This window comes from Saccopteryx leptura, chromosome 4, assembly GCF_036850995.1.
Source record: "Saccopteryx leptura isolate mSacLep1 chromosome 4, mSacLep1_pri_phased_curated, whole genome shotgun sequence".
Taxonomy (NCBI): domain Eukaryota; kingdom Metazoa; phylum Chordata; class Mammalia; order Chiroptera; family Emballonuridae; genus Saccopteryx; species Saccopteryx leptura.
Genome location: NC_089506.1, coordinates 119,692,004 through 119,719,262, shown reverse-complemented (window position 1 = coordinate 119,719,262; position 27,259 = coordinate 119,692,004). Strand labels below are relative to the sequence as shown.

At 41.7% G+C, this 27,259-nt stretch overlaps 1 protein-coding gene and 1 non-coding gene across 2 annotated transcripts in view; both read right to left on the bottom strand.

Annotated features, from left to right (window-relative positions):
• Positions 1–27,259, bottom strand: part of USP18 (ubiquitin specific peptidase 18) — a 74,174-nt gene that overhangs the window by 29,247 nt on the left and 17,668 nt on the right. Inside the window, exons 2-4 of the mRNA XM_066383746.1 lie at positions 16,235–16,497; positions 14,924–15,020; positions 4,289–4,434 (exon numbers count right to left, since the gene is read on the bottom strand). Coding sequence (XP_066239843.1) covers positions 4,289–4,434; positions 14,924–15,020; positions 16,235–16,292 — 301 coding nt within the window. The 5' untranslated portion in view covers positions 16,293–16,497. The remainder of the gene's footprint in view (positions 1–4,288; positions 4,435–14,923; positions 15,021–16,234; positions 16,498–27,259) is intronic.
• Positions 6,140–6,215, bottom strand: TRNAV-GAC (transfer RNA valine (anticodon GAC)). The gene has a single exon. It is a non-coding gene; the product is annotated as a tRNA-Val (tRNA).

Sequence of the window (27,259 nt, the reverse complement as noted above, 5' to 3'; positions counted from 1 at the left end):
TATAACCTGTAAGAAAATCTAATTCAGGGAGCTCGTGCTTTGGTGCTACTAATCACATGTACTCCGTAGGCTACTAACAAATTCTCCTTCCTCTATTAAATTGTCTGAGCGTCTTTGGTCTCCTCCATCAGGTGTCCTTGTTGCAAGCAACAAGAGGAAGTAGGCTGGGACTGGAAATCCTCAGAAAAAGTTCCATCCAGAACTGGGAGCATTTGCATCATTTGACCTGAATGCAGCTATGTGGAAAAGCCCCATTCAAAGGATGTATGTGGTCAAGCCCCATTCAAAGGATGTGGTCATTATTTGACCTGTCTCAGAGCTCAATACCCTAGCCCCAGAGCATTAGTGGAAAACAAGCAGTGACAATTGATACTAAGGCTGCAATACTGACTGCTAGGACAAAAAAGAGCCTGGCCAAAAACTTAAAAGAAAGATCTGGGGAATGAGATGTCCACAGGGAACTTTTAAAAGGTCTCACATATTCCAAATGACCTAGAAGACCTGAGAGGGCCCCAAACTCTTAGCTCTAGCTGACTTTGAGGTCCTGTGCGAGGAAGAAATGAAAGAAGAATGGAGGCTAAAAGTGTCCTAAACTGCCCGAGCTTTGAAGGTGTGCCCTAATGATAGGAGAACTCAGGGTTAGAAATGTACAATAGCTTTAGTAATAGTACCTTTTAGCTACAATAAATAGGATTAATGATTTATGTAAGTAAAAACTTTATTCCAGGAGCTGGATAATTGTAAAGGCCTAGATGATTTCATGAGGCTGCAGGCAATCCACCTCTGTGCCCCAGGCCCGGGAGCTCCATAGCTAGATGGTATCTAAGCCCCCTACCTCCATGCTCTAAGGACACAATTCCCAGTGACAAGAATGCAGATAAAGAAATACTGAGTCCAAGAAGCAGTAAAGACTGTGATTGGATTGGAACAATCTTGACCTCCCAAAAAAGAGATTATTAGGATTCCAGGAACCTGCTGTCCAGCCTCAGGACTCCTCCAGGATTAACCTCATAAAGACCATTGTACTAACCTCCCTTGAAAAAGTATATAATCAGCCTTTACAACCATGATTGTAAGGCAGGCTTTGGGCTAGGATACGACCAGTTCTCAAGTTGCTGGCAATCTTGATTAAAGATGCCTGTTTCCCTTTCAGACCTAGACTCTGCTTACTGGTTATTGCAGCGGTGAGTGACCCAAACCCCAGACCGGTTGTAGTACCATAACTTATTTCTAGCACCCTAGAGGGGACCCTACACAAGATTCAGGTAAATCCCAGAGATTCTGTAGCATGTCCCTGGTGGTGGTGGTGGGGTGTTGGTTGCCCAGATTAGGAGATCCTAGAGCAGTGGTCCCCAACCCCTGGGCCGTGGACCAGTACCGGTCCGTGGGCCATTTGGTACCGGTCTGCAGAGAAAGAATAAATAACTTACATTATTTCCATTTTATTTATATTTAAGTCTGAACGATGTTTTATTTTTAAAAAATGACCAGATTCCCTCTGTTACGTCTAAGACTTAATCTTGACGCTTGTCTCGTAAGTTCAACAATTATATTTAAAAATATCAGTTTTTACGCCAGTTGCATAATTTTATTTTGTGCATTTATCCGTCCCACCCTAAAGGCCGGTCCGTGAAAATATTTTCTGACATTATTTTTTTTTTTTTTATTTTTATTTATTTTTTTTTTTATTTTTATTTTTTTTCATTTTTCTAAAGCTGGAAACGGGGAGAGACAGTCAGACAGACTCCCGCATGCGCCCGACCGGGATCCACCCGGCACGCCCACCAGGGGCGGTGCTCTGCCCCCCAGGGGGCGATGCTCTGCCCATCCTGGGCGTCGCCATATTGCGACCAGAGCCACTCTAGCGCCTGAGGCAGAGGCCACAGAGCCATGCCCAGCGCCCGGGCCATCTTTGCTCCAATGGAGCCTTGGCTGTGGGAGGGGAAGAGAGAGACAGAGAGGAAAGCGTGGCGGAGGGGTGGAGAAGCAAATGGGCGCTTCTCCTATGTGCCCTGGCCGGGAATCGAACCCGGGTCCTCCGCACGCTAGGCATTTTCTGACATTAAACCGGTCCATGGCCCAAAAAACGTTGGGGACCACTGTCCTAGAGGATATGATTACAGTGCTTCTGAGCAGTTCCAAGTATGTATCTATTCAGGGAAGTTCTGCTAATTTCATCCTCCAGCGACCCCTGTCAAAAACTCCCTGACTGACATCAGGCAGGCATCTTTGTGGTTGCATGCTGAAGTTCCAGGTCACGATATCGCATAACAGGTCAGAGGTTCCTCTCTGGTTTTTCTGTTTCTGGTTCCTGTTTAAATTTTCTGCTCTGATTTTGTAACAGAATGGGTAACACACAGTCCATTCCCAAAAAGAGCCCCTAGGGAGAATGTTGGCTGATTGGTCAACATATGCTTACAAGCCTATGACAAAGAAAAGAATGATGTTTTTCTGTAATACTGTTTGGCCAATGTATATACTTGACTCCATGAGCACTGGCCACCCTAAAGAATCTTTAAATTATTATACTATATATCAGCTTGAATTGTTCTGTCAATGTTTAGGGAAATGGGATTAAATCCTCAATGTAGCACTAAATATTAAGGGTTGGGATTCAATTAATAGAAAGCATTTACTTGCAAGTACTTAACAAAAATAGAAAGATTTAACTAGAAGGAATACAAACTTAAGATGGCCAAAATGGAGCTCTTTTTATGCCTGAACTAATTTTTTGCATGCAAAGTTAGAAAATGCCGGCTCAAATTAATCTAAATGAATAAAAAGCATTGAAATATATTGTTCTGGCTTTGGCTGGTTGGCTCAGTGGTAGAGTGTCAGCCCAGCATGTGGATATCCAGGTTCAATTACCAGTCAGGGCACACAGAAGTAGCCATTCCCCCTCTCACTTTTCTCTCTCTCTCTCTCTCTTTCTCTCTCTGTCTTCCTGTCCTGCAGCCATGGCTCTTGGTTTGAGCAAGTTGGCTCTGGGTGCCAAGGATGGTTCCATGGAGTCTCTGCCTCGAGCGCTAAAAATAGCTTGGTTTCCACGCAATGACCCAAGATGGGCCAAGCATCGCCAGTAGGGAGCTTGCCAGGTGGATCCTGGTGGGGGCACATGTCAGAATCTGTTTCTTTGTCACTCTTCTCTCTTCCTCTCACTTAAAAAATAAATTAATTAAAAAAAATTTTTAAATAACCAATTTATGAGTTTTCTTTTGTAGAACATGATTTCTCCTTATTAATCCTTTATTCGGTATTCCTGGGATTCCTTACCTGCAGCTGAATCAGCTCTGAGGAAACTCTTAGGCTTACTTATTCTACTAAGAGGCAGAAAATGAGTGTGAAAGTAATATATGCATAATACCAATTCTGTGTAAAAATGTGGGCTCTTCAAAATATTTCAAATCACATAAATGCCTCCAATACAAGGGGTCCACAGTCTAACTTCCTTCTTAGTCCTTCTCCTCTCCCTCTCCTTCCCTCACTCACTTCCTCTTGCTCACCCTCTTCCTATCCCCTCCTTCCCATGCCTTCTCCTTCTTGCTCCCTCTCCCTCATCCTCATCCTCTCTCTCTCTCTCCCCATCTCCCTCCCACGCTCCCACTTCTTCCTATCTCTCCATCCAGCCCCCACACCCTTGCAGTGATTTTCAACCTTTTTTGAGCCGCGGCACATTTTTTACATTTACAAAATCCTGGGGCACACCACCTACCAAAATGACACAAAATGACACTCTAACACAGTACATATTATACATATAGTTAATAATATAGTTTCTAGGCCCTGGCCGGTTGGCTTAGCGGTAGAGCGTCGGTCTAGCGTGCGGGGGACCCGGGTTCGATTCCCGGCCAGGGCACATAGGAGAAGCGCCCATTTGCTTCTCCACCCCCCCTTCCTCTCTGTCTCTCTCTTCCCCTCCCGCAGCCAAGGCTACATTGGAGCAAGGATGGCCCGGGCGCTGGGGATGGCTCCTTGGCCTCTGCCCCAGGCGCTAGAGTGGCTCTGGTAGCGGCAAAGCGACGCCCCGGAGGGGCAGAGCATCGCCCCCTGGTGGGCAGAGCGTTGCCCCTGGTGGGCGTGCTGGGTGGATCCTGGTCGGGCGCATGCGGGAGTCTGTCTGACTGTCTCTCCCCGTTTCCAGCTTCAGAAAAATACAAAAAAATAATAATAATAATATAGTTTCTAAATGTATTTATACTCACACCTTACCATGTCTCATGGCACACTGGTTGAAAAACACTGCTTTAGAGTACTAGACCAGAAGCAGGTGCTAGGAGGATGGTCTTACATGGCACATTGTATTTTTGGAGACAGGAGACGAGTTCCATGGGTTGCACTGCTTTCTGCCGGCTGTCCTGCATCTTCTCCAACAGCAAGAGAAACTGGAAGGGGACATTTCTCTTCTGCTCCTCCATTCCCCTTGGTACCGTCATTCTGCCGAGGAAGAACAGCCATGAGCCTCCCATTCCTACAGTTCTCAAAGTTAGGCACATACTAGAATCACTTGAGGGAACTTCCAAAAATCCCCATGTCTTGGCCACTCTGTAGACTAACTAAATCAGAATTTCTGGAGGTAGGACCCAATTATTAACTTTTTTCAGTTTCCCAAATGATTTATATGTACAGACAAGGTTTAGAAACACCATGTTAGCAAATGAGCTACAGTGAGTAACATCTTGAGAGGGGATCAGCACCCTCACCTCTCTCCCGACCCTGCCTAACAATCCCATTAAAACACAGTAGGTCCTCCTGGGTCCACGGCAACGTGGGCATGCAGCACAATATCAACCCAGAAGCACTCCAGGGAGAAAGCAAATACCCAGCTAGGTCCTGGGAAGAAAGGGCAACATGAAGGTATATCAGTATATTTTGAAAATGATTTATTTAATTATAGGTATCTCAGAACCGCCCATGCCAATGGAAGGGAAAAATAGAAAGCATGAGGCATACATACATGTGTATTCTGTGTGTGTATGTGGTTTGAAAAAAATCAATAAAGAGACTCAAGCACCTACCCCCTGATTTACTCCTCCTCTGACACTGATCCAGTCCCAATTTCTTTTTAATCAAATCAGCAGCTGTCAATCCTGACTACATTTTTAAATCACCTGGGGCATCTTTTTAAAGTATCAGTGCCTGTGCCCCACTATAGGCAAAATGAAACCAAATATCTGGGGGTAGAACCAAGAATTTATATATTTTTAAAGCTTCTTAGAGGATTAGAATGTGCAGGCCAGAATGAGCAGAACAAGTTTCTTCTCTGGTAACTTTTGAAAGACTTCTTTTTAAAATTTTTATATTTTTTTCCAAGTGAGAGGAGGGGAGATAGAAAGACTCCCACATGCATCCTACCTGACAAGCCCTAATGGGGCCAATACTCTGACCATCTGGGGTGATGCTTACAAATGAGTGAATTTTAGCACTCGAGGAAGCGGCTCCATGGAGCCATCCTCAACCTCCAGAGCCATTGAACTCGAATCAATTGGAGGGCTACAAGAGGAGAAAGAGAGAGAGAGAAGGGGGAGGGGTGGAGGAACAGATGGTCACTTCTTCTGTGTGCCCTGACCGGGAATCAAACCCAGGACTTCCACACACTGGCTGACACTCTACCACTGAGCCAACCAGACAGGGCCTCCTATCAACTATTACTCTAAATGTAAATAAATTAAATGCTCCAATCAAAAGACATAGGGTGACTGAATGGATAAAAAAACAAGACCCTTACATATGTTGCCTACAAGTGACTCACTTCAGATTGAAAGACACACAGACTGAAATAAAGAGATGAAAAAAGATATATATATATTTTTTTTTTTGTGTGTGTGTGTGTGTGTGTGTGTTTTGTATTTTTCTGAAGCTGGAAACGGGGAGAGACAGTCTGACAGACTCCCACATGCACCCGACCAGGATCCACCCGGCACGCCCACCAGGGGGCGAGGCTCTGCCCACCAGGGGGCGATGCTCTGCCCCTCCGGGGCGTCGCTCTGCTGCTCCAGCGCCTGGGGCAGAGGCCAAGAAGCCATCCCCAGCGCCCGGGCCATCTTTGCTCCAATGGAGCCTTGGCTGCGGGAGGGGAAGAGAGAGACAGAGAGGAAGGAGAGGGGGAGGGATGGAGAAGCAGATGGGTGATTCTCCTGTGTGCCCTGGCCGGGAATCGAACCCGGGACTTCTGCACGTCAGGCCGACGCTCTACCACTGAGCCAACCGGCCAGGGCTATTTCATGTAGAGCATTGGACTAGTACGCAGAGGACCCAGGTTTGAAAACCAGAGGACTCTGGCTTAAGCACAGGGTCACTGTCTTGAGCGTGGGATCACAGACATGATCCCATGGTCGCTGGCTTGAGACCAAGGTCACTGGCTTGAGCAAAGGATCACTTGCTCTGCTGGAGCCTTGCCCCCGCTCCCCTCCCCCGTCAAGGTACATATGAGAAAGCAATCAATGAACAACAAAGACGCCGCAATGAAAAATTGATGCTTCTCATCTCTCTCCCTTCCTGTCTGTCTGTCCCTGTCTGTCTCTCACTCTCTTTCTGTCTCTGTCACACACAAAAAAGATATTTCATGTAAATGGTAACCCCCCCCCCAAAAAAAAAATCTGAGGAAGCAATACTTATACCAGACAAAAAGAACTTTAAAACAAAGCCTATATAAGAAGAGATAAAGTAGGATCCATCAATTCTATTTCTGGGTATACAGTCAAAGAAATCCAAAACTCTAATGTGGAAAAATATATGTCCCCTTATGTTCACTGCAGCATTACGTACAATAGTAGAGATATGGAAACAGCCTAAGTGCTCATCAATACAAGGGTGGATAAAAAACCGCTAGTACATATATACAATGGAATATTACTTGGCCATAAAAAAGAAGGAAATCTTACCATTTGTGACAACATGAATGGACCTAGTGAAATAAGTCTGCAAAGACAAATAACTTCTGATTTCATTTATATGTGAAAGCTAAAACACACAAAAAAACAAACAAAACAGAAATACTTATAAATACAGATGCCATTTTGATGGTTGCCAGATGAGAGTGGGGTTGAGAAGATGGGTGAAAAAAGTAAAAAGGGGTTAATAGGTAAACATTGGCAGTTACAGAATAGTCATGGGATGTAAAGTACAGCACAAGGAAAATAGTCAATAATACTGTAATAACTGTGTGTGGTGCCAAATAGGCACTACACTTACCAAGGTGATCACTTAGTAAGTGATACAAATGTCTAGTCATTATGTTGTACATCTGAAACTAGTATCATATTGAATGTCAGCTATAATTAAAATTTTTTAAAAATTATTTTAAAAAAATGCAATTCAGCCTGACTAGGCAGTGGCACAGTGGATAAAGTGCCAGCCTATAACACTTAGGACCCAGGTTTGAAACACTGAGGTCGCTGGCCTGTGTGCGAGCTCACCAGCTTTAGTGTGGGATCATAAATATGACCCATGGTCACTGGCTCGAGTGCAAAGGTCGCTGGCATAAAGTCCAAGGTTACTGGCTTGAGCAAGGGGGTTGCTGGCTCAGCTAGAGTCCCCTGGTCAAGGCATATATGAGAAAGCAATCAATGAACAACTAAGGTGCCTCAACTATGAGTTGATGCTTCTCATCTCTCTCCCTTCCCCAGCATTTCTCTGTCTCTCTCGCTAAATTAAAAAAAAAAAAGTCCAGGGGAGAGAATATGGCAATGGAGTAGGTGGATGCACAGACGCCCAGCTCTCACCACCAAACTGAAATACAAATCAATTTAGGAAAAATCAGCATGAAAAACCAACTCTGGACTACAAGAACAGCTCTCAAAAACCAAGGAGCAAAGAAGAAGCCACAACAAACCTGGTAGGGAGCACCTGAATCTCCCCTGCTTACAGGAATGGAGGGGGGGGAAGAGGCTGGGAGCCCCGAGGGGATCTCACTCCAGGGAAAAGAACAGAAGGTACTGCTCGCAGCCACTTGCCTGACGGCCAGGGAGCGAAGTGTGTTGAAAGGACCAGCTTATCTCCCAAGTGGAAAGGAAAGAGAGAGGGACAGACTGTGAGGGGCTAAGGAATCCAGGAGACGACCTAAAAAAAAAAGCTGACTCATCTGTGCTGGAGGCGGTCATAGCTGGGGGAGGGACTGATCCTTCCCCACAAAACAGTACTGAACTGCTTCAGGAGCAGAGATCTCCAGACATCTTTCCAGCTCCACTCAGTGCAATAAGACACAGCTGAAAACAAGAAGTGGGGAGGAGGGGCAGTAACTCAGGTCTCCATGGAGATCTGAGATACACCTCCCCCTACTGAAGCTGAGAAAGCACCCTGCCCCCAGAGAGATTTACTGGCAGAAGAGGACTTCAGAGCCTCAGGTTACACCATGGCATTCCTGGATACAGTTTCAAGGAAGCCCCCTGCTGAGATCAGTAAACAAGACTATCACCTGTTAAGAAAACAAACAAATCAAGACTTCAAAGCTGCCCAAATCCAAAAGTGGATTACAAATAATAGCTGATACCAACCCAAGAAGACCTAGAAATAACACAACTGAAAACTGGAGGCAGACAACACCAAGCCTAGACTCAACCAGCTCTATAAGCAAAACACCCAAACACAGACATAATGAGAAGATAAAAAAGTGCAATCCAAATGAAACCACAAGAGACACCTTCAGGAGATGAACTGAGTGATATGGAAATAATCAAACTTCCAGATGCGGAGTTCAAAATAATGATTGTAAGGATGCTTAGGGATCTTAGAAAACAATGGTTGGTCATTATGAACACCCAAATAAAGAAATAGCAAGTATAAAAAGGAATCAGTCAGAGATGACAAATACAATATCAGAAATAAAGACCACAATGGAAGGAATGAAAAACAGGATAGATAGAGCTGAGGACTGAATCAACGAGTTGGAGGACAACTGGAATGAAGGCATGAAAGCAGAGAAGAAAAAAGAAAAGAGACTCAAAAAGTCTGAGGAAACTCTTAGAGAGCTCTGTGACAACATGAAGAGAAATAACATCCGCATCATAGGGGTTCCTGAAGAAGAAGAAAAAGAACAAGGGATAGAGACTTTGTTCAATCATATCATAGCTGAAAACTTCCCTAAATTAATGCAGGAGAAACTCTCACAAGTTCAAGAAGCACAGAGGACTCCATTAAAGAGAAACCCAAAGAAACCTACACCAAGACACATCATAATTAAAATACCAAAGCTAAGTGATAAAGAGAAAATATTAAAAGCTGCAAGAGAAAAAAAAGCTATCACCTACAAAGGAGCCCCCATAAGGATGACATCTGACTTCTCAACAGAAACACTTGAGGCCAGAAGGGAATGGCAAAAAATATTCAAAGTAGTGCAGAACAAGTACTTACAACTAAGACTACTTTATCCAGCAAGGCTATTGTTTAAAATTGAAGGAGAAATAAAAAGCTTCCCAGACAAAAAACAACTCAAGGAATTCATTACAACTAAACCAATGCTGCAGGAAATATTAAGGGGCCTGTTGTAAACAGATCAAAGTGGGAAAAGAATATAGCAAAAGAGGAATACAGCTTTAAAGAATAAAATGGCAATAAACAACTACATATCAATAATAACCTTAAATATAAATGGATTAAATGATCCGATCAAAAGACATAGGGTAGCTGCGTGGATAAGAAAACAGGACCCGTACATATGCTGTCTACAAGAGACACACCTTAAAACAAAAGATACACATTGATTGAAGGTAAAAGGATGGAAAAAAACATTTCATGCAAATGGAAATGAAAAAAAAGCTGGGGTAGCAATACTTATATCAGACAAATTGGACTTTAAAACAAAGGATATAGTAAGAGATAAAGAAGGCCACTACATAATGATAAAGAGAGTAATCCAACAGGAAGATATAACTATTATAAATATCTATGCACCTAATATAGGAGCACCTAAATATATAAATCAGACTTTGATGGATTTAAAGGGCGAGATCAACAGCAATACTATAATAGTAGGGGATTTCAATACCCCACTAACATCACTAGATAGATCCTCAAGAAAGAAAATTAACAAAGAAACAGCAGACTTAAAGGACACACTAGATCAACTCGATTTAATAGATATCTTCAGAACCTTTCACCCAAAGCAGCAGAATATACATTCTTTTCAAGTGCTCATGGCACATTCTCTAGGATAGACCACATGTTAGGGCACAAAAGTGGTCTCAACAAATATAAGAAGATTGAAATCATATCAAGCACTTTCTCCAATCACAATGGCATGAAACTAGAAATGAACCACAACAGAAAAGCTCAAAAATTCTCAAACACATGGAAACTAAATAGCAGGTTGTTAAATAATGAATGGATTAAGAATGAGATCAAAGAAGAAATAAAAAAATTCCTAGAAACGAATGACAATGAGCATACAACAACTCAAAATTTCTGGGACACAGCAAAAGCAATACCGAGAGGGAAGTTCATAGCACTACAGGCACACTTTAAGAAGCTAGAAAAAGCCCTGGCCGGTTGGCTCAGCGGTAGAGTGTCGGCCTAGCGTGCGGAGGACCCGGGTTCGATTCCCGGCCAGAGCACACAGGAGAAGCGCCCATTTGCTTCTCCACCCCTCCGCCACGCTTCCTCTCTGTCTCTCTCTTCCCCTCCCGCAGCCAAGGCTCCATTGGAGCAAAGATGGCCCGGGTGCTGGGGATGGCTCTGTGGCCTCTGCCTCAGGCACTAGAGTGGATCTGGTCGCAACATGGCAACGCCCAGGATGGGCAGAGCATCGCCCCCTGGTGGGCAGAGCGTCGCCCCTGGTGGGCGTGCCAGGTGGATCCCGGTCGGGTGCATGCGGGAGTCTGTCTGACTGTCTCTCCCTGTTTCCAGCTTCAGAAAAATGAAAAAAAAAAAAAAAAAAAAAAAAAAAAGAAGCTAGAAAAAGCTCAAATAAACAACTTAACCCTGCATCTAAAATAACTAGAAAGAGAACAGCAAGTAAAGGCTAGAGCTAGTAGAAGGAAGGAAATAATAAAGATCAGAGCAGAAATAAATGACATAGAGGCTAAAGAAACAATACAGAGGATCAATGAAACTAGGAGCTGGTTCTTTGAAAAGGTAAACAAGATTGATGAATCTTTAACTAGAATAATCCAAGAAAAAGAGAGGACTCAAATAAATAAAATTAGAAATGAAAGTGGAGAAATAACAACTGACACAACAGAAATACAAAATATTGTAAGAAAATACTATGAAGAACTGTATGCCAAAAAACTAGACAACCTAGATGAAATGGACAAATTCCTTGAAACATACAATCTTCCAAAAATCAATCTGGAAGAATCAGAAAACCTAAACAGACCGATTATACCAAATGAGATCGAAACAGTTATCAAAAAACTCCCAACAAAGAAAAGTCCGGGGCCTGATGGCTTCACAAGTGAATTCTACCAAATATTCAAATAAGAACTAATTCCTATCCTTCTCAAACTATTTCAAAAAATTCAAGAGGAAGGAAGACTTCCAAACTCCTTTTATGAGGCGAGCATAATTCTGATTCCAAAACCAGGCAAAGGCAACACAAAGAAAGAAAATTACAGGCCAATATCTCTGATGAATATAGATGCTAAAATACTCAACAAAATATTAGCAAACTGGATCCAACAATATATGGAAAAAATCATACACCATGATCAAGTGGGATTTATTCTGGGGAAGCAAGGCTGGTACAATATTCATAAATCAATTAATGTGATTCATCACATAAACAAAAAGAAGGAGAAAACCCGTATGATAATTTCAATAGATGCAGAAAAAGCATTTGATAAAATCCAGCACCCATTCATGATCAAAACTCTCAGCAAAGTGGGAATACAGGGAACATACCTCAACATGATAAAAGCCATCTATGAAAAATCCATAGCCAACATCATACTCAATGGGCAAAACTTAAAAGCAATACCCTTAAGATCAGGAACAAGGCAGGGGTGCCCTCCTTTCACCACTCTTATTTAACATAGTCCTGGAAGTCCTAGCCACAGCAATCAGACAAGAAAAAGAAATAAAAGGCATTCAAGTTGGAAAAGAAGAAGTAAAACTATCATTATTTGCAGATGATATGATATTGTATATAGAAAACCCTAAAGTCTCAGACAAAAAACTACTGGACCTGATAAATGAATTCAGCAAAGTGGCAGGATATAAAATCAATACTCAAAAATCAGAGGCATTTTTATATGCCAACAATGAACAGTCAGAAAGAGAAATTAAGGAAACAATCCCCTTCACTATTGCAACCAAAAAAATAAAGTACCTAGGAGTAAACTTAACCAAGGAGACTAAAGACTTGTACTTGGAAAATTACAAAGCATTGATAAAAGAAATCAAGGAAGATACAAACAAGTGGAAGCATATACTGTGCTCATGGTTAGGAAGAATAAACATCATTAAAATGTCTATATTGGCCCTGGCTGGCTGGCTCAGTGGTAGAGCATCGGCCTGGTGTGCAGAGGTCCCGGGTTCGATTCCCGGCCAGGGCACACAGGAGAAGCGCCTATCTGCTTCTCCACCCCTCCCCCTCTCCTTCCTCTCTGTCTCTCTCTTCCCCTCCTGCAGCCGAGGCTCCATTGGAGCAAAGATGGCCCGGGTGCTGGGGATGGCTCCTTGGCCTCTGCCCCAGGCGCTAGAGTGGCTCTGGTCACAACAGAGCGATGCCCCGGAGGGGCAAAGCATCACCCACTGGTGGGCAGACCATAGTCCCTGGTGGGCGTGCCGGGTGGATCCCGGTTGGGCGCATGCGGGAGTCTGTCTGACTGTCTCTCCCCGTTTCCAGCTTCAGAAAAATACAAAAAAAAAAAAAAAAGTCTATATTACCCAAAGCAATCTATAAATTCAATGCAATACCAATTAAAATACCAATGACATACTTCAAAGTTATAGATCACATATTCCAAAAATTTATATGGAACCAAAAAATAACATGAATAGCCTCAGCAATCTTAAAAAAAAAGAATAAAGTGGGAGGTATCACACTTCCTGATATCAAGTTATACTACAAGGCCATTGTACTCAAAACAGCCTGGTATTGGCATAAGAACAGGCACATAGATCAATGGAACAGAACAGAGAACCCAGAAATAAACCCCCAGCTCTATGGACAACTGATATTTGACAAAGGAGGTAAGGAAATACAATGGAGTAAAGACAGCCTCTTTAACAAATGGTGTTGGGAAAATTGGACAGCTACCTGCAAAAAAATGAAACTAGATCACCAGCTTACACCACTCACAAAAATAAACTCAAAATGGATAAAAGACTTAAATGTAGGCCATGAAACCATAAGCATCTTAGAAGAAAACATAGGCAGTAAGCTCTCCGACATCTCTCGGAGCAATATATTTGCTGATTTATCTCCACGGGGAAGTGAAATAAAAGACAGGATAAACAAAGGGACTTTATCAAACTAAAAAGCTTTTGCACAGCTAAAGACAATAAGAACAGAATAAAAAGACAAACTACACAATGGGAGAACATATTTGACAATACGTCTGATAAGGGGTTAATAACCAAAATTTATAAAGAACTTGTAAATCTCAACACCAGGAAGACAAACAATCCAATCAAAAAATGGGCAAAAGAGGCCCTGGCCGGTTGGCTCAGCGGTAGAGCATCGGCCTGGCATGCAGGGGACCCGGGTTCGATTCCCGGTCAGGGCACATAGGAGAAGTGCCCATTTGCTTCTCCACCCCCCCTCCTTCCTCTCTGTCTCTCTCTTCCCCTCCCGCAGCCAAGGCTCCATTGGAGCAAAGATGGCCTGGGCGCTGGGGATGGCTCCTTGGCCTCTACCCCAGGCGCTAGAGTGGCTCTGGTCACGGCAGAGCGACGCCCAGGAGGGGCAGAGCATCGCCCCCTGGTGGGCGTGCCAGGTGGATCCCGGTCGGGCGCATGCGGGAGTCTGTCTGACTGTCTCTCCCCGTTTCCAGCTTCAGAAAAATACAAAAAAAAAAAAAAAAAAGGGCAAAAGAAATGAATAGACACTTCTCGAAAGAGGACATACAGATGGCCAAAAGGCATATGAAAAAATGCTCAACATCATTAATCATTAGAGAAATGCAAATTAAAACCACAATGAGATATCACCTCACACCAGCCAGAATGGCACTCATCAACAAAACAACACAGAATAAGTGCTGGCGAGGACATGGAGAAAAGGGAACCCTTCTGCACTGCTGGTGGGAATGCAGACTGGTGCAGCCACTGTGGAAAACAGTATGGAGATTCCTCAAAAAACTGAAAATCGAACTGCCTTTTGACCCAGCTATCCCACTTTTAGGAATATACCCTAAGAACACCATAGAACGGCTCCAAAAGGAGAAATGCACCCCCATGTTTGTGGCAGCATTGTTCACAATAGCAAAGATCTGGAAACAGCCCAAGTGTCCGTCAGAGGACGAGTGGATTAAAAAGCTTTGGAACATATATACTATGGAACACTACTCAGCCATAAGAAATGATGACATCGGATCATTTACAATAACATGGATGGACCTTGATAACATTATACGGAGTGAAATAAGAAAATCAGGAAAAACTAAGAACTATATGAATCCATACATAGATGGGACATAAAAATGAGACTCAGAGACATGAACAAGAATGTGATGGCAATGGGGATGGAGGGGTGGGGGGAGGGGGGATGACGCAAGGAAGGAAAGAGGGGGTGGGGGAGGGGAGGGGCACAAAGAAAACTAGATAGAAGGTGACAGAAGACAATTTGACTTTGGGGGAGGGGTATACAGCACAATCAAATGTCAAAATAATCTGGTGATGTTTTCTCTCAACATATGTACCCTGATTTATCAATGTCACTGTATTAAATTTAATAATAATAATAAAAGTCCAATTTACTGTAAATAACTGAATATTTGAAAATAAAAAGCCATATACATGTTCATAACCTGAGTGATAGTCTTACCTCTTCAATATCTGGGTGAAGCCCATGTTCCTAATTAATACCTGGATCAGGGAGTTAAGGCAACAGGTCTGTCCGATGTTGTGTAAACCAACTGGGCCTATGAAGAAAAGAGAAAAAAAAAATACTGAGGAGAAGACCTAGCTAAGGGATTTAACAGAAGTCATATATTTTTCAAGAATCTACTGAAGGACATGAAATCCTATAAAGTGCTCTCATGGAACAAAGAATTCACTAGGGAGCTTGCAAACAAATTGGGGAGTAGAGATAAGGCATGAACTCTGAAAAGTGAAAAAGCAATAAGTGTTAATAGTCCATAGGAAAAAGGAGGTCACAAGAAACTGTATTACTCATTGTCAAATGTGTAGTACAAACCACTGTGGTTCTTACAATAAAGGAAAAGCAAGAAACATCACAGGAAGTGCACCTGGGAGAATTAGGAGTTCAGTCAGAATGGGCATCTACAGGGCTCAGGGGTAAGAGTAATTTCAGACTCCAGTGAAAAAGCCTGCCCAGTCCCCACAATGTGGTTGAAGAAATCTGAAGAAAGCTTCAGGGGAGAGCCACTAATCTAAACTCACCTCTAGAGGCTGGAAGCCAAAAGGAACTTATAAGGAAATGAGAAAACCAAAAGATAGCATTTCTCTAACCCACCTGCAACCAACCTCTCCTTTCCCAACCCAGCCATGGACTCCACAAGGTGAGTAATATTGAAGAGGGAGGGAGTATCACTACTCTCAGTATTCCTGGGAAAAGGGCTTTGGTGTATAGGAGACAGGGTACTAAGAACACAAAAATCCAGGAGTAGCAGGTAATCTCAGATTCATACTCCTGAGTCAGCAGAAGTGCCTGTCTCTTAGATGCATGAGCACACAGGTCTAACAACAACCACAGGAACGGCCTGACCTGTGGTGGCGCAGTGGGATAAAGCGTCAACCTGGAACACTGAGGTCGCTGGTTCAAAACCTTGGGCTTGCCTGGTCAAGACACATATGGGAGTTGATGCCTCCTGCTCCTCCCCCTTCTCTCTCCCTCTGTCTCTCTCTCTCTAAAAAAAAAATAATAACCACAGGAACCCATGCTAACTGCTACCGCATACCAAACATGGGTCTAGAGCGGTTTCCACAGATTATCTCATTTATTCCAATGATCATATGCATCAGTGCTACAGTTTTTCCATTTAAAGGTGCAGAAACGGAGGTACAAGAGACCAGCAGTTATTAACTACAAAGTTCTACTGATTCAAAGCACAGTGGGTGAACAAAACATTTCTATGCAGTAAAAGAAAGAGAAAGATGGGAGGGAGATAACGACCCTGAGGGGATCCCCAGGCCCCAAGGTGTTTTGGTGGCTGTTCCCTCTTCTTCTTCATGTTGCGGTTCTCTTGCTCCTCCTCAACAGGGTCTGCCAGGAAATGCTGAGACTCAACCAAGTGATTGTCAAATTTCCTCAGGAATCCAAACACACTGCGCGTTCACGATCACTCCAAAATCCCCAGGCCGTTGGCTGGCCTGTCCTCAGCACTGCACGACCATACTTCCAGGAAGATCTCTCACGAGTCAGCCTTGGTTGGACAACTGTGAAAACACACCACAGGCAGTTAAGGGTAGGAGAAGGGGAAAGCACATTCACGTCGTCAGCTCTGCTTCCAAGGAGCCACGCCCAAGAGGGAGATGAATGCAAGACTGGCTCACAAAGCTCCGGGCTAGAAGTGGGGAGCAGGCTGCACATCCACCCTCTTGTCCCCCATGTCCCCATTCCTTATTCATCAGAGTGGACTGCCTTATTTTCTTCCTGCACTCAGGTTCTTTATTCTCGCAAATGGCACAATAGTCACCAAGGGTTGCAGATCAGAAGCATGGTGTCTCCTTGCTCCACCCTTCCAGGTACAAAAAACCATTGAGGGTTGTTGGCCCTTCTACTGCTTAAAGTCTGCTCACAAGCATTCTCCTTGCTATTCATACTCTTGACTTCCTGGTGTAGACAAATAATGCAAACAGAGCCACTTCAAAATGAAGTCTGAGCTGCCATGCTAGAGAAACAGCCTCTCCTGTCTTTTGGAATGTTAAAACAGGGCAAAATAACCTTTGGACCGCAAATAAAGCAACAGTGTATCCGAAAGAACTGTTTGCAAAGATAACAAGAAAGCAGTACTACCACTAAAGGCCTGATGACTACCAGACTGAAATTTTAAAACATTGTTGAGAATTACAATCACAAGGTTCGCATATCTGCAACCAATAGAACTGCCCTTTCTTCCCTTTTAAATTTGTATCCCTTGCTTCTGTGTCCTAATCAGAATACTAACTGGGTTTGCCCCTGAATCAGAGCTTTCTGAAGAGTTGTTCTTTGATCTCCAATAAATGCTTGTTTCTCTCACTTTGTCCTTTTATTTTAGGTTAACACTGGAAAGCCTGTCCTAGCTCCTCAGGCAGGACTGATGTTGCCTATGCTCCCAGGAACTCTGTACACTGACCTATGGAAATATTTGGTTCATTATAGTATTCTAATGTGGGGAATAGCTCTCTCCACTTGGAGATGATGAGTGCACCATTCAGGCTCCTGCAGGATGATATCACACCCCAGGCAGAGGGGAGTGTTAGTAGTTAACAGCTCCCAACTGAGTCTCTCTCCAGAAATTTACCCAGCAAAGAAAGCTGGCCCAAACCCAGCTCAGTGACCAGACAAGGGGTGATACAAAGACTTTAATGCCTTGCCTTTAAGGTGAAATAGCTCTGAGGGTCATCCAGCCCCAGAGCTCCCGTTAAGATCTTCTGAGGCCTCTTTTGCAACTGTCTAGCAGGCGACCTCTTCCTTCTTCCCATACCAATTTTGCTCACCCCTCTCAGTTGTTACTTCTAAGGGTACTCCCAATATACTTCCTGATCGAACATCTCAGAGTCTTAGCATCTAAATGGACATCCAACTGTGAGCACTGTGTTTTCAACTGCTTCCATCACACTCTGTACAGTGTATGGTGGACAGTCAATAAATGAATGAATGACTGAATGAAGGAGGTCTTATAGGGAACAAAACAATTGTCTTCAAATAACTAAAGAGGGACCATATGGAAGAGACATAATTAGATTTATTGTCTTTGTTGTCTGTAGGTGGGCAGACAAACTACTTAATGTGTAAAAATGACAAAGAAACAGATTTCATCTAGAAACAAAAGACAACCCTTTTTTTTTTTTTTTAAATAAATTTTTATTAATGGTAATGGGATGACATTAATAAATCAGGGTACATATATTCAAAGACAACATGTCTAGGTTACCTTGTCATTAAATTATGTTGCATACCCCTCGCCCAAAGTCAGATTGTCCTTCGCCACCCTCTATCTAGTTCTCTGTGCCCCTCCCCCTCCCCCTAACTCTCCCCCTGTCCTCCCTCCCCCCACCCCTGGTAACCACCACACACTTGTCCATGTCTCTTAGTCTCATTTTTATGTTCCACCAATGTATGGAATCATGTAGTTCTTGTTTTTTTCTGATTTACTTATTTCACTCCTTATAATGTTATCAAGATCCCACCATTTTGCTGTAAATGATCTGATGTCATCATTTCTTATGGCTGAGTAGTATTCCATAGTGTATATGTGCCACATCTTCTTTATCCAGTCTTCTATTGAAGGGCTTTTTGGTTGTTTCCATGTCTTGGACACTGTGAACAGTGCTGCAATGAACATGGGGCTACATGTGTCTTCACGTATCAATGTTTCTGAGGTTTTGGGGTATATACCCAGTAGAGGGATTGCTGGGTCATAAGGTAGTTCTATTTGCAGTTTTTTGAGGAACCACCATACTTTCCTCCATAATGGTTGTACTACTTTACAGTCCCACCAACAGTGAATGAGGGTTCCTTTTTCTCCACAGCCTCTCCAACATTTGCTATTACCCGTCTTGTTGATAATAGCTAATCTAACAGGGGTGAGGTGGTATCTCATTGTAGTTTTGATTTGCATTTCCCTAATAACTAATGAAGCTGAGCATCTTTTCATATATCTGTTGGCCATTTGTATCTCTTCCTGGGAGAAGTGTCTATTCATGTCCTCTTCCCATTTTTTTATTGGATTGTTTGTTTGTTTGTTGTTGAGTTTTATGAGTTCTTTGTAAATTTTGGAAATTAGGCCCTTATCTGAGCTGTTGTTTGAAAATATCATTTCCCATTTAGTTGGCTGTCTGTTTATTTTTATATCAGTTTCTCTTGCTGAGCAAAAACTTTTTATTCTGATGTAGTCCCATTCATTTATCTTTGCCTTCACTTCTCTTGCCATTGGAGTCAAGTTCATAAAATGTTCTTTAAAACCCAGGTCCATCAGTTTAGTACCTATGTCTTCTTCTATGTACTTTATTGTTTCAGGTCTTATATTTAGGTCTTTGATCCATTTTGAATTAATTTTAGTACACGGGGACAGGCTGTAGTCGAGTTTCATTCTTTTGCATGTGGCTTTCCAGTTTTCCCAACACCATTTGTTGAAGAGGCTTTCTTTTCTCCATTGTGTGTTGTTGGCCCCTTTATCAAAGATTATTTGACCATATATATGTGGTTTTATTTCTGGGCTTTCTATTCTGTTCCATTGGTCTGAGTGTCTATTTTTCTGCCAATACCATGCTGTTTTGATTATCGTGGCCCTATAATATAGTTTAAAGTCAGGTATTGTAATGCCCCCAGCTTCATTCTTTTTCCTTAGGATTGTTTTGGCTATTCGGGGTTATTTATAGTTCCATATAAATCTGATGATTTTTTGTTCCATTTCTTTAAAAAATCTCATAGGGATTTTGATGGGAATTGCATTAAATTTGTATATTGCTTTGGGTAATATGGCCATTTTGATTATATTTATTCTTCCTATCCAAGAACAAGGAATATTTTTCCATCTCATTGTATCTTTTTCGATTTCTCTTAACAATGCTTTGTAATTTTCATTATATAGGTCCTTTACATTCTTTGTTATGTTTATTCCTAGGTATTTTATTTTTTTTGTTGCAATCGTGAAGGGGATTATTTTTTTGAGTTCGTTTTCTAATATTTCATTGTTGGCATAGAGAAAGGCTATGGACTTCTGTATGTTAATTTTGTATCCTGCGACCTTACTGTATTGGTTTATTGTTTCTAATAATCTTTTTGTGGAGTCCTTCGGGTTTTCGATGTATAGGATCATATCATCAGCAAAAAGTGATACCTTTACTTCTTCTTTTCCGATATGGATGCCTTTTATTTCTTTGTCTTGTCTGATTGCTCTGGCCAGAACTTCTAGCACCACGTTAAATAAGAGTGGAGAGAGTGGACAACCCTGTCTTGTTCCTGATTTAAGGTAGAAAGTCCTCAGTTTTATGCCGTTTAAAATGATGTTGGCTGATGGTTTATCATATATGGCCTTTATCATGTTGAGATATTTTCCTTCTATACCCATTTTGTTGAGAGTCTTAAACATAAAATTGTGTTGTATTTTATCAAAAGCCTTTTCTGCATCTATTGATAAGATCATGTGGTTTTTGTTCTTTGTTTTGTTGATATGGTGTATTACGTTAACCGTTTTGCGTATGTTGAACCATCCTTGAGATTCTGGGATGAATCCCACTTGATCATGATGTATTATTTTTTTAATATGTTGTTGTATTCTGTTTGCCAGTATTTTGTTTAGAATTTTAGCATCTGTATTCATTAGAGATATTGGTCTGTAGTTTTCTTTCTTTGTGCCATCCTTGCCAGGTTTTGGTATGAGGGTTATGTTGGCCTCATAAAATGTGTTTGGAAGTATTGCTTCTTCTTCAATTTTTTGGAAGACTTTGAGTAGAATAGGAACCAAGTCTTCTTTGAATGTTTGATAGAATTCACTAGTATAACCGTCTGGGCCTGGACTTTTATTTTTGGGGAGGTTTTTAATAGTTTTTTCTATTTCCTCCCTGCTGATTGGTCTGTTTAGGCTTTCTGCTTCTTCATGACTCAGTCTAGGAAGGTTGTATTGTTCTAGGAATTTATCCATTTCTTCTAGATTGTTGTATTTGGTGGCATATAATTTTTCATAGTATTCTACAATAATTCTTTGTATATCTATGATGTCTGTGGTGATCTCTCCTCTTTCATTTTGGATTTTATTTATTTGAGTCCTGTGCCTTTTTTCCTTGGTGAGTCTTGCCAAGGGTTTGTCAATTTTGTTGATCTTTTCAAAGAACCAGCTCCTTGTTTTATTGATATTTTCTATAGTTTTTCTGTTCTCTATTTCGTTTATTTCTGCTCTGATTTTTATTATCTCCTTTCTTCGGCTGGTTTTGGGTTGTCTTTGTTTTTCTTTTTCTAGTTCCTTAAGGTGTGAAGTTAAGTGGTTTACTTCGGCTCTCTATTGTTTGTTCATATAGGCCTGAAGTGATATGAACTTTCCTCTTATTACTGCTTTTGCTGCATCCCAGAGATTCTGATATGTCGTATTTTCATTTTCATTTGTCTGTATATATCTTTTGATCTCTGCGCTTATTTCTTCTTTGACCCATTCATTTTTTAGAAGTATGTTGTTTAGTTTCCACATTTTTGTGGGTTTTTCCCCCTCTTTTTTGCAGTTGAATTCTAGTTTCAAGGCTTTATGATCAGAAAATATGCTTGGTACAATTTCAATTTTTCTAAATTTGCTGATATTGTCTTTGTGGCCCAACATATGGTCAATTCTTGAGAATGTTCCATGTACACTAGAGAAAAATGTATACTCTGTCGCTTTGGGATGAAGTGTCCTGTAGATGTCTATCATATCCAGGTGTTCTAGTATTTCGTTTAAGGCCACTATATCTTTATTGATTCTCTGTTTGGATGACCGATCTAGAGCCGTCAGCGGAGTATTGAGGTCTCCAAGTATGATTGTATTATTGTTAGTTTTTGTTTTAAGGTCAATAAGTAGCTGTCTTATATATTTTGGTGCTCCTTGGTTTGGTGCATATATATTAAGGATTGTTATGTCTTCTTGATTCAGTGTCCCCTTAATCATTATGAAGTGACCATTTTTGTCTCTGAGTACTTTTTCTGTCTTGTAGTCAGCATTATCAGATATGAGTATTGCTACACCTGCTTTTTTTTGGGTGTTGTTTGCTTGGAGTATTGTTTTCCAGCCTTTCACTTTGAATTTGTTTTTATCCTTGTTGCTTAGATGTGTTTCTTGTAGGCAGCATATAGTTGGATTTTCTTTTTTAATCCATTCTGCTACTCTGTGTCTTTTTATTGGTAAGTTTAATCCATTTACATTTAGTGTAATTATTGACACTTGTGGGTTCCCTACTGCCATTTTATAAATTGCTTTCTGTTAGTTTTGTATCTAGTTTGATTCTTCTCTTTTGTTTTTCTATCATTTGTTTCTGTTTGTTTGTGTTCCATACTTCTTTCCTCTGTTGCTACCTTTTTTAAGTCATGTGTTTTTGTGGTGGTTTTTTCTAGGGTGGTTACCATTAAGTAATGAAAAGGGTACCTACCATATTCATTGTAGTACCCTATCTTATAAGTATTTCTGCACTTCATCGTCCTTTGCTACTGTTAATCTCCATTCTCTCCCCCCTTTTTTTTCCTTTGTTGTCACAGTTTAAGTTTGGTTTTATTGTGTTCTTGGTGGAGCTGTTACTTGTGGTGTTGTTTTCTTTTGTTCTTTGAATCTGGTTGGAAAACCCCCTTTAGTATTTCCTGGAGTGGGGGCTTTCTGGTGATAAATTCTCTCATCTTTTCTGTATTTGTGAATGTTTTTATATCTCCTTCATACTTGAAGGATAGCTTTAATGGGTATAGTATTCTTGGCTGATAGTTCCTCTCTTTCAGGGCTTTAAATATTGGGGTCCACTCTCTTCTAGCTTGTAGAGTTTCTGCTGAGAAATCTGATGATAATCTAATAGGCCTTCCTTTATATGTTGTACTCTTCTTTTCCCTGGATGCCTTGAGAATTTTTTGTCATTGGTTTGTGTCATCTTTATTATGATGTGCCTTGGAGTGGGTTTGTTGGGGTTAAGAAAACTCGGTGTTCTGTTTGCTTCTTGAATTTGAGGCTTTAGTTCTTTCCACAGGCTTGGGAAGTTCTCGTCTATTATTTGTTTGAGTATATTCTCCATTCCATTGTCTTTCTCTTCTCCCTCTGATATACCTATTATTCTTATGTTATTCTTTCTGATGGAGTCAGATAATTCCTGTAGGGCTTTCTCGTTTTTTATTATTTTTGAGTCTCTTTCTTCTTCTCTCTGTTGTGCCTCAAGTTGTTTGTCTTCTATTTCACTAATCCTATCTTCAATCTGGGTTGTTCTGCTAGCTAAGCTTGTTACCTCGTTTTTCAGCTCGTGAATTGAGTTTTTCATTTCTGTTTGATTTGTTTTTATAGTTTCAATTTCCTTGGTAATATATTCTTTGTGTTCATTGAGTTGTTTTCTGATCTCCCTATATTGCCTTTCTGTGTTTTCTTGTATATCTCTGAGTATTTTTAAGATTTCTATTTTAAATTCTCTGTCATTTAGCTCCAAGGCTTCCAATATGTTAAGTCTTTTCACCATAGATTTTTCCACATCTATTTGTGTTACCTCTCTTTCTTTTGTATCCATAATATTCGATTTCCTCTTTCTTATTGGCATCTGTGTGTGGTCTTGTTGGTAGCACTAATTAGAATTAATAAAGAGTAAAAAGGGAAAAAAAAAACAACAAAAAAAAAAACAAAAAAAAACAAACAAGGGGTAAAACACCCCACAAAAAAAAGCAGTAATAATTTATTATTTCCCCCTTTTTTTCTTTCTTCTTCTTCCCTCCTCTCCCCTCCTCAGGGAAATATCGTGCCTATAATGGAGGGCCTGGTTTGCGGTGAAGAGTTCAAGGGGCAAAAAAAAAGGGGAGTAGGGACCTACTAAATGCAAAAAAAAAAAAAAAAAAAAAAAAAAAAAAAAGGAAGAAAATCTTAGACAAGCATAAGATGATCTGCCTGCGGGTGATGGTCAACTAAGAGATATAATGAGAGGGATAAGAGGGAACCAGAAAAATGGACAAAAAAAGGAATAATAAAGAAGAAAAAAATAAAAATAATAAGTAAAAATCTGTTGTATTAAGTGGAGCGAAGACCAAATACAATGGAGACCTTGGGTTGGGAGGACCCAAAATGCCACAAAAATAAACTAACAAGAAAAAAACAAAAACAAAAGCGAAAAAGAAAAATAAAGCCAAAAAAAGCCTTGAGTCCCAAATTAACTAATTTGTTCGTGATTGAGGATTAAATGGGAGGAAAGTAAAACGAGAAAAGAAAAAACGAATAGAAAGGGAAAAATAAGAAAAAGAGAAAAACGAAGGAAGAAATAAAAAAGGAAGAGAAAAAAACAAAATAAAGCAAAAAAAAAAAAAAAAAAAAAAAAAAGAGGAGAGAGTGAGAGTTAAGTGTCCTGGAGTATAACCCCAAAGGAGGGTGAGGATGAAGAAGAGAAATAAAATGTAACACTTATGGGTAGTGTAGTTCAAGAAAAGGGAAGCATAAGATGGGCAGAGAATAGAAGGACCGAGGTGGAGGAAATAAAGGCAATAAGATAGAAGAAACAAACAACAACAACAACAACAAAAAAAAATTAGTGGAACAAGTTGTAAAGTCTGTGGATTTTTCTTGATTTTGAGATGTTAACTTCTTCCTTTTTCTTTTCTCTCCCTCTTCCTGGTCGGTGACTCTGTACCCCAGGCTCTGCCCCTGTGTCACACTTAGGTAGGGATTTGCAGTTGATGGGATTCTATGGCAATGTCATATAATTGGCTTTAGTCTTGCTGGTAGTCAAGGCTTGTTGGCGTTTGCAGGGTCCAACGATGAGAGAGTTTGCTTTCGTGGATTCTCTCTCCTAGTCCCCCCTTCCTGAATTAGCAGCCTGGTGATCCAGCTATAAGGCTGCCACTGCTTCTGCCTGGGGAGTAAGAGGCTCAAAGAGCTGGGAAATCCCCACTCTATCCCCATTCAGTGCAAGGCTTTGGGAAAGGCTCTGGCAGTCAGGGCCTCCAGTGTAATCAGGCGGGGGTGGGAGTCAATTGTTGTCAAGGTGACTGTTCAGCGCCTAGCATTCAGTTGGACCTCTCAACCCAGGCTTTCCACACTTTGTAGCCTGTTTCGGCTGGGAAGAAGAGGCACTAGTCTCTGCTTGCGACTAGTGTAGTAAAGATCTTATTATCTGCCAAGTCCTTCTTGTTAGCGTTTATCCCTGAATATGGAGGCTCTATCAATCAGAAGTTGCCCCCGCCCCTTTAGCGAGAGGCACTAAAAAATATCACGCCTCTTGTCTTGGGTCGGTGAACTGAGAGAGATCTTATCAATTAGAACCGAGGGTGCGCAGATTTCACGGGTTAAGTTAATTTTAGTAATTGGGTCGCAGCTGTGCTCCCGAAGGTATTTCAGGCTGCCTGCGCGCGCCCCTCCCCCAATGCTTGATTGTTAGCTTGAATGGCTGGGTGAGGTGCCCCGCCTGCGGAGAGAATCTCCCAAGTAGGGAATACCGCCCTGGGGCCTCTCCCGCTCCCCGTGCGCGGGCCGCTGGGAACGTTAGCGGTGCTCGGTCTGCAATGCTCGGTCTGCAACCAGACCGGGCGCGCACCAGCGGCTGCTCGCCGCTCCGGAGTGTGGGCGGTGCTCGCTCTGCAACCGACCCGGGCGCTGCTCGTGGCTCACGGCGGCGGTGCTAGCTCTGCAACCGACCCCGGCACTGCTCGCGGCTGCTCGCGGCGGCTGCTCGTGGCGGCGGTGCTAGCTCTGCAACCGACCCCGGCGCTGCTCGCGGCGGCGGCTCGCGGCTCCCGAGTGCAGGATGACTCACCACAGGCGCACTTCCTCGTGGCTTGAATGGACGTCCCTGCGGTAGCTTCCTCCACACCCTCATCTCTCAGATTCAAGTGATAAACAGTCCTTTCGCTTTCAGTTTGTGTGGAACTCCGTAATGCTCCGAAGATAAATTTTCCTGTTTCTAGTTGATAAATTTGTTGTGATTTTGGGGAGATCTGTCGGACGCGCTGCTCACGGCGCCATTTCCGTGACGTCACTCCACAACCCTTTTCAGAGGCAGTGAGCCTGCCCAAGTAGTAATCTGTTCCTCATGGAGGTGTTAATGCAGAGCCTGCAAGGCCAGCCTTTGAAGGAAGGCCAGTACAGGAAGGAACTGAAAAGCCAGAGGCAGAGCTGGGGAGCAGGGTAGGAGGTTAAGAGCTTTCATTTCTTTTCCAAAACTGAAGCCTCAGATTGATTCTTACACCTAGACACTTATTTTCTTTCAAACAGAAGTATTCAAGTATGTCCCGCTTAAGTCCATATTCTGAAGAACTACTGTGACAGTGGGAAAGAACCCACACTATCCCTGGAGAAGAGAGTCGCTTTATATTCTAACACCCCATGCCCAAAGAGAAAATATATTTTTTACAATCTTTTAATAGTTTTCTTTCTTTTCTTTTTAAAATTAAATTTATGGGGGTAACATTGCTTAACACGATTATACAGGTTTCATGTGTACAATTTTATGACACATCATCCGAATAAGGCACTATGAGCTTGCCACCCAAAGTCAAGTCTCCTTCCATCACCATATACCATATTTTTCGCTCCATAAGATGCACTTTTTTCCCCCAAAAGTGGAGGGGAAATGCCCGTGCGTCTTATGGAACGAATGTTCATTATTTTTTAGCAGCTGTGGGCTCCCAGACAACTAGAAGAGTATTTGAACATTAAAGTCTCTTCTCATTTGTTAATAACAGTGTTAATGGTTGTTAATACTGCTGTTGAGTTTACATTGTTGAAATGTTATTGTGGTATATTTTATTAAATATTTTAACAAACCATTTGGTTCAGAATATTTTATTTATTATTTTCCTCCTTAAAAGTCTAGGTGCGTCTTATGGAATGAAAAATACAGTATTTCACCTACTTTACCCTCTACTACCCCTGAATCCCCTCGGTCTGGTAACAACCACACTGTTATTTGTGTCTATGAGTTTTTGTTTTTCTTGTTTGTTCATTTGCTACTTTCAGTTTTATATCTCGCACATGAGTGAAACCATATGATTATTTTTTCAGACTTATTTCACTTACCATAATATTCTCAAAGACCATCCCTAGTGTCACAAATGGCAGTATTTTATCTTTGCTTAGGGCTGAGCAGTATTCCATTGTACATATGACCAATCTCTTCTTTATCCAGTCATCAATCGAAGGACACGTCACAATTTATCCCACCTTGGCCATCATGAATAAGGGATACATATGCCTTTGCAAGTAAATGTTTTCAAGTTTTTCAAATAGATACCAAGTACAGGAATTGCTGGATCATATGGTAGTTCTATTCTTAATTTTTTGAGGAACCACCATATTTTCTTCCATAA